Source organism: Corylus avellana, chromosome 2 (assembly GCF_965113065.1).
Source record: "Corylus avellana chromosome 2, dhCorAvel1.hap1.2, whole genome shotgun sequence".
Classification (NCBI taxonomy): domain Eukaryota; kingdom Viridiplantae; phylum Streptophyta; class Magnoliopsida; order Fagales; family Betulaceae; genus Corylus; species Corylus avellana.
In genome coordinates, this window is record NC_142491.1 from 12,448,508 (window position 1) to 12,465,073 (window position 16,566).

Genomic DNA, 16,566 nt, shown 5'->3' on the forward strand with positions numbered 1-16,566 from the left:
CTTTTTTTGTTTCACCTTTTTTGCTTTTGAGAAATTGATTAAATATGGGTCCATTGGAAAAAATGTGTTTGTCTTCACTCTTCCCATTGAATTACTTGATAGAATTCTATGGAATGCCTAGTGATGTTTGAGAAGATAAAAAATATTGGTTCTGTGGTGGTACTCTTCAAATACATGAAATGAAGTATTTCAATGCATCATACTTTTCATTTGGGGTGGTACTCTTCTAAAATGGTTTTTGGGTTCAAGGTATGTGAGGGTTGTTTTTTGTTTTTGATTTAAGAAAGTGAAAAGGTTTGATATAAAGGTAAAAACCATTTTTGTGGTATAGGGTTTTTTTAATAGTAATGCTACATACCATATTAATATTCTACTATGCTCATGTGAAAATGTTAATTCACCATTACATCAGTCTTCGTTAAAAACAAAAAAAACAGATCAAGGGTAGATCAACACTGCTATGTTAGCATCGTGGGATACTCGTGGGATATTTTGAAAAGAACAGGAAAAAGAAAAAGAAATAAAGAGTAATTCTACATATTACATACTTCACCTTCATTTCACCTTTAGTTCAGTAAAAATTAATGTTATATATTGCACCCACCTTCATTTTAAGGTCTAAATATCATGAGTAATGTTAGAGACCATCTTTTATCCTCCTAAAGTTGATGTGGCTTTCAAAATTACCATTGAATCAAAATTCAAGTGTGATTCATCTAAAATTTAATGGTAATTTTAAAGAAGATTAATACAGTCACAACTTAAACTTAATTTTAGCCTAACTTCTAAACTAAATTTCTCTCTTTTTCTAGTTTAAGGCTCTCTCTCTCCTCTACATACAGTTTTTTTTTGTAAACTAAAGAAAAAAGTTAGAAAAAAATTTGGGTTTAAGTTGTGCCTTTATCATTTTATAATTTTAAAAGTCACATCAACTTTAGGAGAATAAAAATAGGATAAAAAGATAGTTCATAGCAATTAGCATTACTCAAATATCATACTCTCATTCCCCCATCATCCTTATATGTTGATGTGGCATTGTCAATCACAAACTGATTTTTTTTAAAATAAGATTGACTTTAGGGTGGATTGGTAATATCATTCGTCTAAAAAAAACTTAGGGTTGATCGGCACGGTTACATAAGTCTAATGAATTAGGAGTGAGACGAGAGAGAAGGGTATAGTAGTATTATAAAAAAATAAAAAAAAAATAAAAATTGAGGACTGTTTTTCAAACTTGGCCCACACGGATGGGCATGGAAACTTTTGTTTGGAAAAGGGGGAAAGGAATGGAAAGATTATCCATTGCATGAGTTGTCCTAAAGAAGATGTCCCATTTTGACTAAAGTCTCTCTGATGGATATATATGTTGGACCACTTTGTCCCCACTCTTATGCACTTCACTCTTCAACAACGAAAGGATTAGGATTACAATACGTCCCCACTTCTCTCTTTCTTGGTCCCTCACTTGGAAAATCATTGCAACCACAAGTTTCTCCCCCCAACTTTCTCAAACCCTAGACCATCCCATGTAGAATTGTAGCTTTTACATTTATTGCTACAAAATCGAAATGTGACCCATCATTCAATAATCAATAAAAAAATTATATACCTTCTATTATCATCTTTATCTTGGCCACTCTGTATATTTTTTAACGAGTATGTGATTATCTTATAAGTGATTGATACGTGTTAGCATGCGATTGCAGTTACATCAGTCACTTCAAAAATTATATATATATAAGAGAAATGAATAATATAATGAAGATTTAGATGGAATTGTACGTTGTAAAAGAGTTGTGGGTCTAATATATATAATGGAAGGGTCTTAATTAGGTATATCTTAAGAGATATGGATGATATGATGAAGATTTAGATGAAATTATATGTTGTAAAAAAGTTGTGGGTCTAATATATATATATAAGGGAAGGGTTTTAATTAGGTATATCTTAAGAGAAATGGATGATATGATGAAGATTTAGATGAAATAATAGAGATGATATCCACATATTAATAAAGAATCCCAAATTCAAGTGTGGAAATTCTTTGTTAACATGTGGAGATTTTGGCTTACCTTGTATTTTGAATTTATTTTATGTTCATGTTCCTAAATTTGACAAAAAAAAAAAAAAAACATGATTTTGAAGATAAACCCTCAATTATGTTATAGCTAGTGCATTGCAAAAGTTAGATGTGATATCCACTTGCCGATTTGATTGATGCCCAAATTATATTTGATATTCTAACCTTTCATCTTTGGGTTGATTAATTTTTTTTTTTTTTAATACACGACTTTTTTTTTTTTTTTTGGCATGTGGACAATGATGCACTAAACAAGTGCTGAGTTTCCTACTTTCTTCAATTTTTGTATTTATTTTTTTCAATTCAAATAAGGAAAGTGGACAAAGTTACACATGTGGGTCTTTCTCACTATTGATCTTTATAGCATAAATAAAAGAGGAACAATTGAGAATGCTTCCAAAAATCTTATTGGAAGCGGCCAATTTGGCAAACTGATATGCTTTATAATTAGTACTTTGGGAGACCTTCAAAGCGGTCAAACTTTGTAATAGCTGAAGTTGTTTATGAATGTCTTCAATGATTGGAGCAAATGACCAATCAAAAAAAAAAAAAAAAAAAATGTGGCCTTGTTGAAAGCCAAAATAATTACCAAAGAGTCACCTTACATAGAAAGTGATCTACAACTAAAAGAGTTGGCTAATTGTGTTGCGAATAGTGCTACTGGAGCTTCTGCAACGTTAACTTCCACCCTTGACAGTCTCTTGGAGATAGTTGCAATAATGGAGCCCAAAAAGTCATTCAAAACAGCTACTGACACAGTCATGTCATGTATGACTAGTGTAAACTATTTTGGTTTCTATTAATGTTTTGGTGGGACTGGATTAGACTATAATTCAATTGAACTTGAAGAAGCGTCTGCGGTTTTCATCGTTTAGATTCCTAATGTGCGGCTCCCATAGGGTAGGTGTTGGTGCTACTATTGAGGGTGGGGGAATAATTCTTACAAATAGCTAAATGGTTTGTGGATGAGAAGGTTTCTAGCTAACCAAATTTGATCCAAAGTAATGGCAGCCGAAAATGCACCAAATTTGTTGGAATAGCAAGGGTGGAATGAGGCTTCAGAATAGCCTTGATCCATTCATTTATGGGTTGGCCACCAAAAACCAAGGAATCAATAGGCCACTTGGTGTTTCTCCAAATAATTCTAGCAAGAGGGCAATCCAAGAAACACATGTTGAATACTTTCACTTGGACACTTGCCCAAAAGACACATCCAATCTTCCAAATTACCAGTTTGGATAAACTTAAGGCATTTCAATCAATCTTTCAAGGCAGATGCTTTAGCCTAAATTGGAGTTTAAGGTTGTGTGCAATGTTTTATCTTTCTCATTTTATTGAAGTTTAGGGGATTGTTACAAAAATAAAATAAAATAAAAAATTATATCAATTTTGAGTGAAGGTCAAATCTTCATTAAGAAAATTAAAATGATGGAATAATCTTTTATTTCAAGAAAATATGACCAAGTTGTTGGTGTATAAACACTTTCAGGTAAACAATACTCTTGATCGAAATATTGATTTTTGTTTATTGTTTATTTATTTGATTAATTATAAAGCGGTTCTTTCATTTTTGACAAGGATAGAAGTTCTTATATAATCGTAATCATACCTCGATTGAGTCTCTTACAATACTTGGGATATCTTGATCAACACATTTGTTTGGCCAAAAAAATGATTGAGAAAGTAGGGTTGATAATTTTTTATACGACTCGCAAACCTAACACGTACACCAATATGAATTCTTAACATTTGAGAAATGTAAATAATTTAAACAGTCAAAACAGAGTTATTGTACCCTCTACGAGATCTCGATGGAACTTATCTAAACTAGTGATTGGCCTTACTCTCTTTCTTTGGCTTCATTTGCCAATGGACTTGGCTAGTGATTTTTAGTTTGGAAGTGATTGATGTAATATAAAGTATATAAAAATTTTGAATTTTTGGTATAAAAAATAAAAAAATATTTATTCTGCAGTGGTTTTTTTTCTTTGAATAGTAATAAAAAAATAATTGATGTAATATAAAAAATAAGAAAGGTAAGGAGTTAAATTTTTTTTTAAAAAAAAATTGGGACTTGGGCAAAGTCTATTGCCAAACGAATTTATGTCCCCCTTCTTTACTCGGAAACATGATCCTCTCCAATATGAACTGGATAATATTCAATTAGTTATATTGGAGGGGTATTTTTGTCTTTTCACTTTTTAATGGGACAAAATAACTAATTGGATATTATCCCATTGAAATGAAATGGAGAAGATCTTAATTCCTTTAGTCTATATACCAATTTTTTTAAAAATAATTTTTATCCTTATCTATAATAAGAGAGAGAGAGAGAGAGGGAGAGAGCTATTAATAATGGAAGGAGTAATGCTAAGGACCATCTTTTTATCCTCCAAAAGCTGATGTGGCTTTTAAACTTATAATTAAATTTTAGATGAATCATACTTGAATTTTGATCCAATGGTGATTTTGAAAGCCACATCAGCTTTAGGAGGATGAAAAGATGGTCCCTTGCATTACTCTAATGGAAGAGGTTAGCCCATAATCTAGAGTAATGTTATAAATTACTCTTATGTCACTCTTATATATCTCAAAGAATGATGTAACTCTTAAAATCATTATTGAACTTGTAATTGATCATTATTAAATTTTGATCAAATAATAATTTTAAAAGTCACTTATTTTTTTAGAGATACAAAAATGACACAAAAGAGATTTTTAGAATTACTTCATAATTCAATCTGCGGACAAAAACAAAAAGTTTGAGTATATTTGTTAATCTATTTTAGGATTTTTTTTAAAATTATTTTTAGTTGAAAACGTGTTATAAAAAACAATTTTGTCTTATTTCATATTTTCAATTGTTTGTTAATAATAAATAAATAAAAGACAAGAAAAGCAAGAACAACATGTTATTGTACTTTGCTAAAAAAAAGCACTGAAAATACGTATCTTCAATCAAGACATGTGTTCCGTTCAGAGTGTACAATCTCTGCGCATCTGAACCGTTTGACCGCCTCGATTTTACTTTTTCCAAACTCTTTTTCCCGTTGAACTGCCAACATCCCACAGCAACTCGACACGTCTTCCTTTCTAAAGCAAAAGCGGCAGGTTCTCCTAGATTCTTCAAAAAAACTTTTTTTTTTTTTTTTTTTTTTTTCATAATATATCACATTTTTAATTTTTTTCTTCTTTCTTACATTAGAGAAAATATTTAAAACAACATATCTAAGAGCATTCCCAATGGAAGAGGTAAATGTTACTTTTATCTAGAATAGTTCTTCAAATGTTCAAAAAACCCTCCACATTAGATGAGCCAAAAATATATGTAAAATAGATGTTTGATTAGAAGAGCTAAAAAAAAAAGTTAAATGTAGCAGCACTTTTTAAGAAAGCCATTTTATTTTTTAATGTTTCTCTCTCCTACTTTATCTTTTTACCAAATCTTTTCCCACCTTTTTTTTTTTTTTTCGTTCTCCCTCTCCCTCTCTCTCTCTCTCTCTCTCTCTCACAGTAGCATCTAAACAAAAGGCATTTCCAGCTCTCTTCTTCCCACCTCTTGAGCTCTCACTCTCTCTCTCTCTCGGAAGATCCAAGTTCGCATCTCTCTTGTACGTATGTGTCAATATATATATATATATATATATATATATATATGGTTTTCATACTTAACGTTGGCAAATACGAAATTTGAAAAATATAACTGTTGAAAAATATAATTATTATAAAATACAACCATTTCAAAAATATTATAGTTACAAAAATCATTATTTGAGAAATAATAATCGTTGAAAAATTATTGTGCTAAATGAATTACCATTGAAAAAATAAAGAGTGAAATATAAATTTTAGAAAAGAAATAAAGATAGAATCAATAAAGAGTAAAAAAATAATATTTTAATATAATAGATAAAAATATAGCTAATCAGATGTGGAGACACTTAAAAATAGCTTAGCTAAACTAGATAAAAGTGAGTTTTGAAGAGTCATTTTACATAAAAATATGGCTCTTCCATTGGGAATGCTCTAATCGGAGCAATTAAATCGGTTGAAGATCACGCCATATAAAACGGAGGTCAATAGATCGACATTATTTTCCACATTTTCCTCCCTTTATGCGAATATGTCAATACAAAAAAAATCACCGAGTCCTATAAAAAATATCTTGCATAATATATATATATATATATATTCATCCACTTAATGATAATAATATATGAACAAAAAAAATTAACAACATCTAAACCATTTAATTAAAAAATATGTTACACATATAATTTTTTTATAACTTTTTTGACACAAGGCGGCGTGTGATTTAGAGGGTGTTATGTTATATGAACAAAAAAAATTAACAACATCTAAACCATTTAATTAAAAAATATGTTACACATATAATTTTTTTATAACTTTTTGACACAAGGCGGCGTGTGATTTAGAGGGTGTTATGTTTTTTTCTTTGAAAAAACTACACTTAACCTACTCAATCTACCACACAATTTGCAATATCCCACTAATATTTTAATTTGGTTAATGTATCATACTAATCTATCGTTGAAGTTGCAATGTTCATTTTCTCTTACCTTAAATAACAAAAATATCCTGCAAAAAAAAAAAAAAAAAAAAAGAGAAACAAAAAAGGCATCACTTTAGTCTATTTTGATTTTTTGTTTTTATAATTTTTTTTTTCTAAATTTTATTGTCTTTTTTTCATCCAAAATATTTTTGTCATTTTGAGGATGAAATGGGAAATGCAACCCCAAAGGTACATGAGTAGGATACATTAATCAAATAAAAAGATTTGGAAAGACATTGCAAATTACACAATAAATTGTAATTTTCTTATTTTTTTTAGTGGTTAATGTGAAAATCTAATAATATGTTAACACGTATTAACAAGACGTAAAAGAATTGGAAGTATATAGATAATTACAACCACCATTTACTTTTATAAAATCACTCTTGATAATAATTGCCAATTGGCCAAGAATTTTATTCACTAAAAGTATCTTCCAAATATATACAATTATACATGCAATTTTTTATTTTCCCATGACATGGCTCCCAATCATATGGAGCAATGAGCATATCAGCATCACCCCAACCTTCATTCCTCTCTTTTATAGGTGTAGAGAATCATTCAGTCCCATGTGCCACTCTCTTCTCTTCAATCCCCATACCTTCCTCTCCTCCATCAAAAATAATACCAATCCACACAAACACACACACACTCTCTCTCTCTCTCCCCTCCTCCATCATCCATTATACTTTCTAGGGTTCTGAAAATTGACATCCAAAGCAAAAGCTAATTTGCCAAAAGCTGATCATCTTCAGCAAGACACACACATACCCATATACATATATACATATATATAACCCCAATAAGGGAAACCCACCTTTTCTTTTTTCTTTTTCAGAGAATAATATCAAAGAGAGAGTCTCTCTGTGTTCCATTGGTCTCAGCTCTGCTCCCAATTGTTTTTTTGGTTCTAAATAGAGAGAGAGAATGTGGGTTTAGAGAGAGAATATGTAGACAATTCTGAAGACACAGAGAGAGAGAGAGAGATGTTGGCAATGGAGAAGGATTTTGATTCCAAGTTGAAAATTCAGGGGAGTTCTTCCAATGGTCGGAGCGTGCAGAGATCCAAGAGTTTTGCTTTTAGGGCACCCCAGGAGAATTTCACTGTTCAGGATTTTGAATTGGGCAAGATCTATGGCGTCGGTTCCTATTCCAAGGTTTACATATTTTTTTTTCCTCTATTCTCATTTTCCAAATTATGGTGGTTTTTATGGTTAGATTTTGTTCTTTGTCTTTTTCGCTATCTGGGTTGTGTCAGTTTGTTATGTTTTTGTTGTAGATTGTTGGGTTTTGACGGTTTGGTGGTATTGAGCATCTAATGTTGTCAATGAATGATACATTAATATTAGTTTTTTTCTGTCCTTTTTTTATATGATAAAAACTCATGATTCGTCTGTTTTGGTTTATTTATTTATGGGCAGTAATTCTCTAATGATGATCAGTGGGTATTGTGCAGTAAAATCATTTGGGGTTTTATTGGCATTTTTATAGCGGTTTAGATTGATATCTTAAATATGCATTATTCTGAATTATAGAAACCCAGGTGGGGCTGGCTCAATGGGGGAGTTTGTTGATCTTCAAGGAATATGGTTTGATAAATTGGGTTCTGAAATGGGGATGTGATGGAACACCGAATTTCATTTCAATGCCTCTTTCATTGGTTGCTGAGGAATCTAACCAATGGTCTTCTTTTTTTTTTTTTTTTTCCTTAAAAATTTCTGTTGAGCTTTAAATTGGTTAAGATTTATAGCATGATGGTATTTCGTCTCCTCTGGTCCAAAATAACAGAAATATATATATATAAGAAAAAATATTCAAAATTTGTGTGATCGTTTCTACCCCCTCTTCCCCCCGAAAAAAAGAGAAGAGAATTTTTTAATGAATTGAGTTCATTTGTGGATTCTTGGGACAACATGGCCTGCTGGAATTGGTGGAGTTTCTTACCTTTACTTTTAAAAGTTTAAGCCTAAACCAAGAAAAATAAATAAATAAATAAAGGATTAGAAAAAAAAGCAAACTGTTATTATGATGAACAGTGACTGTGTCACTATGTCTAAGAGCATTGTGAAGCCTACGTCAAATTATTTTCTTATGCAACTTTCCTCGTATCTTGCTAATCAACGTGTACCATTGTAGTGTTTTATGTGACATATCATGGTGATTTTCAGTTGGTTGACAGTATGGATCGACTATCCATTTTACCTGAAGTTCTCTGTTGGGTGCTTTTTTATGAGGATGCTTGTTATTTTCAAGGCTGGATACGTTTGCTCAAACTGTTTTGGTTTTTGTTTGTTTGGCATGCCGATTTTTACCCGAATTTTAAAGCCAATGTTATACGCATTATTGTAGATGCAAGAAAACACTACTTATCTTATGGTTATCTGTCTATTCTTTAGCCTCTCTCTCTCTCTCTCTCTTGTTTGAACTATTGGTGACCCTTATACACGTGGGGCTCAGAGGTGCCTCTTCTTGTCAGTTTTACTATGTGTAGTTATTGATTGTCTCTGAACATCATACGAATGATACTAACAGGTTGTTAGAGCCAAGAAGAAGGACACAGGAATTGTGTATGCATTGAAGATCATGGACAAAAAGTTCATCACCAAAGAAAATAAAACGGCTTATGTGAAGTTGGAACGCATTGTGCTTGATCAATTGGATCATCCTGGCATAGTGCGGCTATTTTTTACATTTCAAGATACTTTTTCACTGTGTAGGTATTCTTAGTGTAATTTGTTCATAGCTTTTGATGTCTTTCGTACTTGCTTTGGCTTCCACTTCTTTTGTACTGGTGTTCTTTATGTGCTCTTTGTTATTTGTTATGTTTTTTGTGTTTTGCCTTATTCGGATTATCATTTGATAATGGTTTGTTTTACTATATCGTGAAGACATGGCACTTGAATCCTGTGAAGGTGGAGAGCTTTTTGATCAAATAACCAGGGTAAGTTTATAAGAAACATAATGGCATACATCCATTGCAGAAATATATCTGATTTGTTCAAAGAAAAATCATGTGGCCACTTTTTCATGAAGTAGATAGTGATATTTTATCAGGTGATCTTTGGTACTTGATCAGTAATCAATAAATATGGTGAAATTGTATCTATTTCCTAAATTACTTGTAATGTTTCCTATATTGTTTTAATGTTGGATGATGCTAGGTGTTTCTCTTTTTATGTGTCTCATACTAAAAGAGGATGTGATTTTCTGTTTAATATCTAGCTTTGACTGCTGAAAACCACTTTCAGAAATTTTTTGGGATATTTGCATTTTTTTCTGAAAAAGACTAAAATGCTTTCTAAAAGGTGCTGCTTTAGTACATGGGCGGAGAGTGACCAGAAAAATGGGGCGGGGGGGAGTATGAGTGAGCAAGACTGGTTATATTCCATAATACGAACTGTCAATGAAATTTAAAAATAAGAGAATTTTGAGTAGAAGTGATGATACACATCCAATAAAATAAAGTCCTCATAAAGCCAATCTTAAGCTGCCAAGCTGCTTTCCACACTATCCTACTACTATCTTCAAACTTGCCTCTGTAAGAGAACATCAAGTCCAGCAATCTACTAGGCATAACCCAGTGAAGCCTAAACCTTTATTTCCGATTATTTAATTTCATCAAAATATGATGAATTCCAACCTGTTATTACGTTTCTAGCATGTAGTGTTTCCTTTTAGCTTGTCATTGTACAGAATCCACTATCAGTTACTTTGCACCTGCAGAAAGGTCGTTTGTCAGAGGGTGAAGCTCGCTTCTATGCAGCAGAAGTTGTGGATGCACTTGAATACATACATAGTCTGGGCTTGATACATCGTGATATTAAGGTATTTTCCTAGCACTCTTGCACTATTTCATTGGTAGATGAATTATTCTAAAAGTTTCTCAAATGGCAGCCCGAGAACTTGCTGCTTACTGCAGAAGGACATATTAAAATTGCCGATTTTGGGAGTGTAAAGCCTATGCAGGATAGCCAAATTACAGTCCTTCCTAACGCTACATCAGGTTAAATAAAATCTTGTCATGTGCAATCTGTTTAATTGTACTTTTGAGAGATATATTAAAAAATTTCAGTTGATGGCTTGTCCAGATGATAAGGCTTGTACGTTTGTGGGGACAGCTGCATATGTTCCTCCAGAAGTTCTCAATTCTTCTCCTGCAACATTTGGGTGAGCGACTCTTTTTCAATTAAGCCAGGATTTATGTTAGACTGAATGATTATTGCAATTAATACTAAATACTGAAGCTCAGTGTTTCTGCTTATTTATTTATTTGTTCTGCAGCAATACCTGGTTCTCATACTTCACCTTGTTCATTTGTTTTTTTTTTGGTTAATTCTGTACTGCGTACGTAGGTTAACTTCCTTTTACCTTTTCTGAACATATCAAAACAGAAATGACCTCTGGGCACTTGGCTGCACCTTGTACCAAATGCTTTCAGGGACCTCTCCTTTCAAAGATGCAAGTGAGTGGCTCATTTTCCAAAGAATTATAGCCAGAGATATTAGATTTCCGGACTATTTTTCGGAGGAGTCAAGAGATCTCATTGACCGGTTATTGGTAAGCTACAACCCTCGTTGTGGTTAGTTCGAGTGTTCGCTAATGATGGAGTGCATTTCACCTTATATGGTTCTCTTAAATATTGTTTTTTCCTCTTACCTCTGGAACCTTTTTTCCTTTGCTATTTGTCAAAAAAAATTGATTACAAACATTGACGAGGTAAAAGCACAAATTTGGCTTAGACCATGTTATTATGATAGGTTTTCAGCTATTAGTTGGCACAGGTTTGAAGGCATATGGTTTATCTGTTCTGTTCCAGGGAAGAGAAACCAAGCTTTCTGCCATCATTGACACTAGCTTGTAACCTGTGCAATGCAAAGGGTTGTTTTCAAAAGTTTTTTTTTTTTTTTTTTTTAGATTTTAATTTAGACAAAATAACAAAAGTAGTTTACTTCATAATCAACATTTTTCAATCTACATTTCTATAATATTAGACTATGATAAATTATTTGCATAGTATTCTTCATTTTGCTTTAGATTTTCTCTGTAGTGGGGAAAAATGGTTACATTTGATTGTCCCCTAGACTTATCAAAAAAAAAAAAAAAAAGAAAAGAAAAAGAAGATCGTAAACGATAGGATATTGATGCATCTAAATAGGCACGTACTTGTATCACTATGACTATGATATTGCACAGTATTGAAGTTCTTCCATCATAGGAGTAAAATGATACTTTAGCAGTGAGCTTATCATAGGTAGCCATTTGTTTCTGTAATAGATCTGGTTTACCATCTCTGATTTGTGTGAAGTATAAAACATGAGTTTTATAGTAACTTATTGGAGCAACTTTGGAACTATTTTCAAGTAAACCTGTCTGAAAACCTCAACAATTGAAAATCGTCGAATCCTAAACATAAAAAACACAACCACAAAAACAATTATCTAAATTGAGTTTGTGATTGATGTGGCATACCTCTTTCTTACTTTGTTAGTTGGCATCCCTCTTTGGAACCTTAACCTTTTTCTTCTGGACAATAAATCTCCGCAGGTCCTTCTTGTACATTTCTCAGCTTGCCATATTACACAAAGCAATTTAGGAAAACAAAATATCATGGCAGGGAAAAAGAAAACTAAGTGATAATTTAATCACGGGAAGCCCTGAATTCACCATGACTCCATTTTTCAAAGAAAATAAAACAATCAACTGTGATTGGCAAAACTCAAATATACAATTACTAGTGAAATTGGGGAAAATAACCTATAGAGCATGTGGGCCAAAATGAAAAATATAGAAAGCACACGATTCATGATTGAGGAGACCCTAATGTACTTCTAAGAATAATAGTAGAAAAGTAAGAAAATGCCTACGCTAAGACGAATACTAAATAGCAATAGATCCATTGAATATGCTTCTCGAAACTCCTAATTAGCTTTGGTAGAGCACTTGAAACACAAAGCCATCAAGGAAATTTAAAATATCACTAAAATATTACTTCAAAGATAGATTTGTATATTACTTCAAATAAATGACGTGGTCCATTCCCAGCTGTTCAAATTGTTCACTTTCATCTCTTGTTGTGTTTCTGAGCTACTGCATTTTCTTGCATCACCAAAAGTTACGCTGTACAAGATAACACATTTTTGCCTTTTGAAATTGACTGCATAGAGAACATGCAGCCGTAGACTACATATACTCTTTTCATTTGCTATTTTTTCTTAATGTGTTTAAGAATGCAGCAAATATGCCTTGCAACATAATTTTTCTTTGCGTAAATTGCACTTTTTCACCCAAAGCATAGGGTCGTTTGTGATGTCCATCATAAATTTTAAATTTGAATAGTTAACACCCTAAACTATATGATTAGTTGCAATGTTCCCTCATATATGTGTTTTAAGTAGAAAGATATTCTGCCAGGATAAAAAAAGAGGCCGGACAAGTAGAGGCCATATTGATCTTTAATGAGAACTGTAGAGAACGATACCACTTATCTGCCATTTTGTTTTTCCTGGAAAGTGGAAGGTCCTTCCCTATGCATGGTGATACGTTTTACTGACTGAATTTCATCCTTATGCTATTAGTGATCCAGGAAGACCAAATAACAACAGAATCAACATAACTGATAGTGTCCAATTGCTTTTATGAGGAGAATAGATCTTTATTTATATAAAAAAAAACTTTCAAGTCTTTTTTAATTAATTATCCTTAATGTGGTAACAACAACAACAGATGCATATTCTGACAACAGATCTATGTTTGAGAATAGGATGGTTTCTTTTTTCTTATGTGATATCAATTATATGTTGTACAATGTTTTGTTTGATACTGCTTCATGAAGTGTATAATTGCCCTAAAACAGCTACAACCATGATGCAGGATTTAGATCCCAGCAGAAGACCAGGTGCTGGACCTGATGGTTATGCGGTACTCAAGATCCACCCCTTTTTCAGGGGAGTTGACTGGAAGAATTTAAGAGGGCAAACCCCTCCAAAACTTGCTCTGGAACCAGGGGTATGGCTTCCGTTGTGTGTGAAAAATGCAATTTACAAAGAAACCTCACTTCCCTAGCATCTCTGCCTATCTTTGGTCGAATGATTTTTAGAAAGTTTTGTTGTTTACTTAATTTTAATATTTTTCTTATAATTTTAAGGTTCCATCAAGCGAGGGTGATGATGTTCACAATTCATCATGGAACCTTTCACACATTGGGGATGGTTCAGCAAGACAACCTGATGGGAGTTCTGCTGCTGCATCATCATCTGAAGGGTCTGGCCATATAACTAGGCTTGCTTCAATTGACTCGTTTGATTCGAAATGGTATAGTCTCAATGCCTTTTGCTTTGGGTGTAGCATCAACCCATGTTTTACTGTTACAGAAAACCTGTGATTCTCTGATGTTCAATTCTATCTGTTGTGAGTTTGAAACCCTTAAGAAGTTGTAATTGTTATGTTGTGCTTGTTGCTTGGAAGGAGCCTCAAAGGTTTATATGCCCAAGATGGTGGTTGGACCTGATATTAAGTACAACATACATTCCGTTCAGAATTGGTTTTTGTGAAGGGTGCCTTGTATTTATGCACTTTGCAGATGAATTTTTCAATTTCTTGGTTTTCTAATAATTTCCAAGTTTTTCTGGAAGGGAAGTATAAGGAAGTTTCGCTTGAAACTCTATGAGAGACTTGGGTTTTAAACTTCGTGCCTCTAAAGTTAGCGTTTAGATTGTTGAGCTCAGTCAGTAAACATGCTCGGGAGAAGTTCTATAGTACATTTTCTACACTGAAAGGAAGGTCTTGGTTGAAACTACCAGACAAATACTTCTTTAATATCTTCCTAATTACATGGAACATTTTTGCTGTACTGAAAGAAAGGTCTTGGTTGGAGCTATCCAACTAATGCACCTTTAGAATCTTCCTCTTGGGAAGGATATTGGTTAATTTCTCTATAAATTGGGCTGGAAGAATTGTTCTTGGTCGATGTTTCGGATTCTTTAGAAGTGTGTGGGGGAAGGATTTCTATCATTTTCCTCTCTTCTCTGTCATACTTTCTGAAATTGAGACAGTTTTAAATACGTAGCATTTGTAGTTTTTAGCTTGGCCACCCGCATCAGTTTTTTTTTTTAGTATTTGTATGCAATGCCGCTGGGTCACTTGTGGCAGGCATATCTAATTTGTATGCTGACCATGTTAACAGGCAACAGTTCCTGGATCCTGGGGAATCTGTTCTTATGATCTCAATGGTGAAGAAATTACAGAAATTAAGTAGCAAGAAGGTGCAGCTTATCCTCACCAACAAGCCCAAATTGATCTATGTGGACCCTTCAAAACTGATTGTAAAGGGAAACATAATTTGGTCAGACAATCCTAATGACCTCAGCGTCCAAGTCACAAGTCCTTCACATTTCAAGATTGTCACAGTACGCTCTCTCTACTCCATGTTCTAAAAAACCCAATTCTGCCCTGAAATTAAAAGCAAAAAGTTAATCTTAGCAGTAGCCAATCAGAGCGGGCGTTGTCCATAGTCTTCTCAAATATTTCTTATGATACCACTAGCCTTTAGTTAGTTCTAGTAATTTATCTTAGCAAGAGAAATCATTGCTATGATTGGTTGTTGCAGCAAAATTTGAATTAAAAAAAATGTAAAAAGGTTTTACTCCCTCTGTTGCATTTTTTTTTTTTACTCTTTTCTGATTCAAACTTATGTAATGTTCAGCCAAAAAAGGTGATGTCGTTTGACGATGCTAAACAAAAAGCATGGCAGTGGAAAAAGGCTATTGAAGGACTTCAAAACCGGTAAGATATGTTTGTGGTATTTACAATACATCTTTGGATGTTATGATTCTGTAGAGCAACATGGTGATTCTCGAGCATTTGACGCCCCCGAGAATTATTTATTCAATGAAGAGATTCGAGTTGCACATTCGGTTCTTCCGAGGGGGGTTGGGTTCATCTCTTGTTCACTGTAAGAAAAAGGACAAATACGTTAAATGAAATATTCTTTTGCGGAATCATTACTGTATGACAGCAATTTTGGGACTTTTCCATTGGGTTTCTTAGCATTTCATATGCATGTGGTTTGCTTGAAGTGGTGAATAGACCAGCTCAGGCTTTCATAAATTGGCAGCATGTTAGGGAATTGGCCCTGCCCAAGTTGAAAGTAGAAAGAGTTCTTGGCCTGACCTTTAATCAGTTTCTTGAGACTTTGATAGATTGATCTTTCTTGTTCAGTTCTGATATGTAATACTCCATTGCTGGGAAAACATGTAACAGCTTACAGCTTATCCAAAGGAAATGCCATGGGTAGTGCAATTTTCATACTATAACCAGATATTCTCTGTTGTTTAAGTTCTGATATGTAATTCTCATTTTTCAATTGCATGCTTTTTGCATTGTGTTTCTGTAAGTGCAGGTGCCTTCGCAAAATGCCCTGTTTGAGACATATATAAAAAGTGCCTCACATATATAAAAGCCTCTTGCACATTCTGTTCTAATTCAGGAAACACGCCAAATTTTATAGTATAATGGGACATAATTTACTATTCGTTCTAAACACTTTTTTTCAAGGAATCTCGTGGGTGGGGCTTCATCAATGTTTTTCATTAAAAAATTAAAAAATAATAATAATAATAATAATAAAAAGGTGCCCAGCGATGGCTATTGAGTACTGCGCTTCATCATATTATGTCCTTGTATATAAAAAAGTGCGTCGCCTTTTTAATTTTTTGGTGACATGTTTACGTAAGGGAATGGGGAGGAAGATTTGAACTAGTGACTTTTGCTTCATGAAGCGTAGATCACAGTCGATTGAGCTACCCTTTAGAATGCTTCACTTTAATGTTGATAAGGTTTGATGTCGAGCCAAGACATGGGTCACGAATACACGAATCATGAATGGGGTTTAAGATAGTATGAATATGGGCTG

General features: G+C 33.1%; 1 protein-coding gene across 1 annotated transcript; it reads left to right on the forward strand.

The window, feature by feature from the left end:
* The first annotated feature begins 7,184 nt into the window (after positions 1–7,184).
* Positions 7,185–15,993, forward strand: PDK1 (3'-phosphoinositide-dependent protein kinase 1). Its single transcript, XM_059575088.2, has 11 exons — positions 7,185–7,813; positions 9,189–9,369; positions 9,545–9,597; positions 10,380–10,481; positions 10,551–10,659; positions 10,745–10,823; positions 11,048–11,213; positions 13,527–13,661; positions 13,801–13,967; positions 14,839–15,061; positions 15,358–15,993. Exons 1-11 carry the CDS (start codon positions 7,643–7,645, stop codon positions 15,439–15,441), a joined length of 1,470 nt encoding a protein of 489 aa, XP_059431071.1. The 5' UTR covers positions 7,185–7,642; the 3' UTR covers positions 15,442–15,993.
* Positions 15,994–16,566: the final 573 nt, after the last annotated feature.

Coding starts and splice junctions, on each gene's coding strand:
- PDK1 (XM_059575088.2), top strand. CDS start 7,643: ATGTTGGCAATGGAGAAGGATTTTGATTCCAAGTTGAAAATTCAGGGG. Junction 10,482..10,550: donor TGATACATCGTGATATTAAG/GTATTTTCCTAG, acceptor CTCAAATGGCAG/CCCGAGAACTTGCTGCTTAC. Junction 11,214..13,526: donor ATCTCATTGACCGGTTATTG/GTAAGCTACAAC, acceptor ACCATGATGCAG/GATTTAGATCCCAGCAGAAG.